The sequence below is a fragment of the Trypanosoma theileri genome, assembly GCF_002087225.1.
Source record: "Trypanosoma theileri isolate Edinburgh chromosome Unknown TM35_Tth_164_V1, whole genome shotgun sequence".
Lineage (NCBI taxonomy): Eukaryota > Euglenozoa > Kinetoplastea > Trypanosomatida > Trypanosomatidae > Trypanosoma > Trypanosoma theileri.
In genome coordinates this window covers 1-1,272 of record NW_021640006.1, presented here as the reverse complement: position 1 = coordinate 1,272, position 1,272 = coordinate 1, and the positions used below count along the sequence as shown (strand labels likewise).

The 1,272-nt window shown below is 41.7% G+C and overlaps 1 protein-coding gene across 1 annotated transcript; it reads right to left on the bottom strand.

Moving 5' to 3' along the window:
- Positions 1-2: 2 nt before the first annotated feature.
- On the bottom strand, positions 3-1,271 carry TM35_001641000 (hemagluttinin family protein; the record flags this gene model as incomplete). Its single annotated transcript, XM_029031942.1, has 1 exon — positions 3-1,271. A coding segment is annotated over one exon (1,269 nt), but the record flags the coding sequence as incomplete, so codon positions are not given.
- Position 1,272: the final 1 nt, after the last annotated feature.

The window sequence follows — 1,272 nt, the reverse complement described above, 5'->3', positions numbered from 1 at the left end:
ACCTCACCATTCAAGTAAAAACGCAAATCAAATTGTTGATTAGGAGACGGTAAAGCAGGATTTGCAGTATACCTTACAGGGTTTGCCGCCGCAACAGTGAGTTTTCCACCCCCTGTACGAGTTGTAACACGAAAGAGTCCTACCGAAACTTGCATACATAGGGCGTATGTCCCTGCAGGAATATTCAACCGTCCAGCAAAGTAGTTTGCCACATAGGATACCAAGTTAAGTCGTACAGTAAACTCAGGCGCTTTTCCGGTTTGTGTATAATACGGCATGTAATTACACTCCATATTTTCATCAATAAGGTCAACGGCTGTGAGACCTTCAGATTTAAGGAAAACAAAAGATGCTCCAACAATTAATTCCTCATATTGTGTCATTTCATGTGTTTGAGTGATATTGTCAGCGTCATATAAATAGTAGAGCTCAGGTAAAATAAAAGTGAGGGGATGACCATCTGCCTCCACATTTCCAATCTCCGTAGTGAATGAGCCACGGGTATAACACACCGCATAATTTATTGCCCCATCCCCAATAAAGCGTACTACACCAATCCACTCAGTTCCACTTTCATTCACTGTTGCAGTTCCTACTGAAACAGTCACTGGATCACCAGCACAAGTATTCGCTCGTACAGTTAGTACATCTGTCTCACTTAGTCCACGACCAACAACCGTAACACTGGAATACATTCCTACTGCAATTGGGTATTTATCAAAGAATGCACTTGATGGATCTGATGGAAGTAAACTAACCTTTGGTGGGGTTTGAATAGGAACAGGTGCCCATGTAGCCTCATTTCGCTTATAACAAAGTTGCATTGTGCAATTTTTACCAGGATTATCACACAAGGTGGGTTCGGAAAGAATATTTCCATTAAAGCGTCTATCGCGATTTGAGACGACCCATGATACACCTGTTCCTGTACTATTTACTTCAAGTGTGCCAGGAAAGAAACTTGGTTTAAACCACTCTCGCAGCGTATCATTACCCTGAAACTCTCCCTTTCGAATATCATGACAGGTGTATCCAATACTTGTAAGCATAAAAATTTCATCCTTCACACCAAGCCCGGTTCCCACCACAGTTAAAGTAACATTTGAATCCTGATTTGTGAAACTACTTGCAGATGATGTCGTAAAGTAGGAGGGATTGGCAGCCGCTACTGTAAGTGTCCCTGGTACACGTCGAATGCTTTCCATAGCGGAACCATAACAAACTGTAAAATTCCCTTGCGGTAAATATTGATTAGGAAATTGAAAACTCATC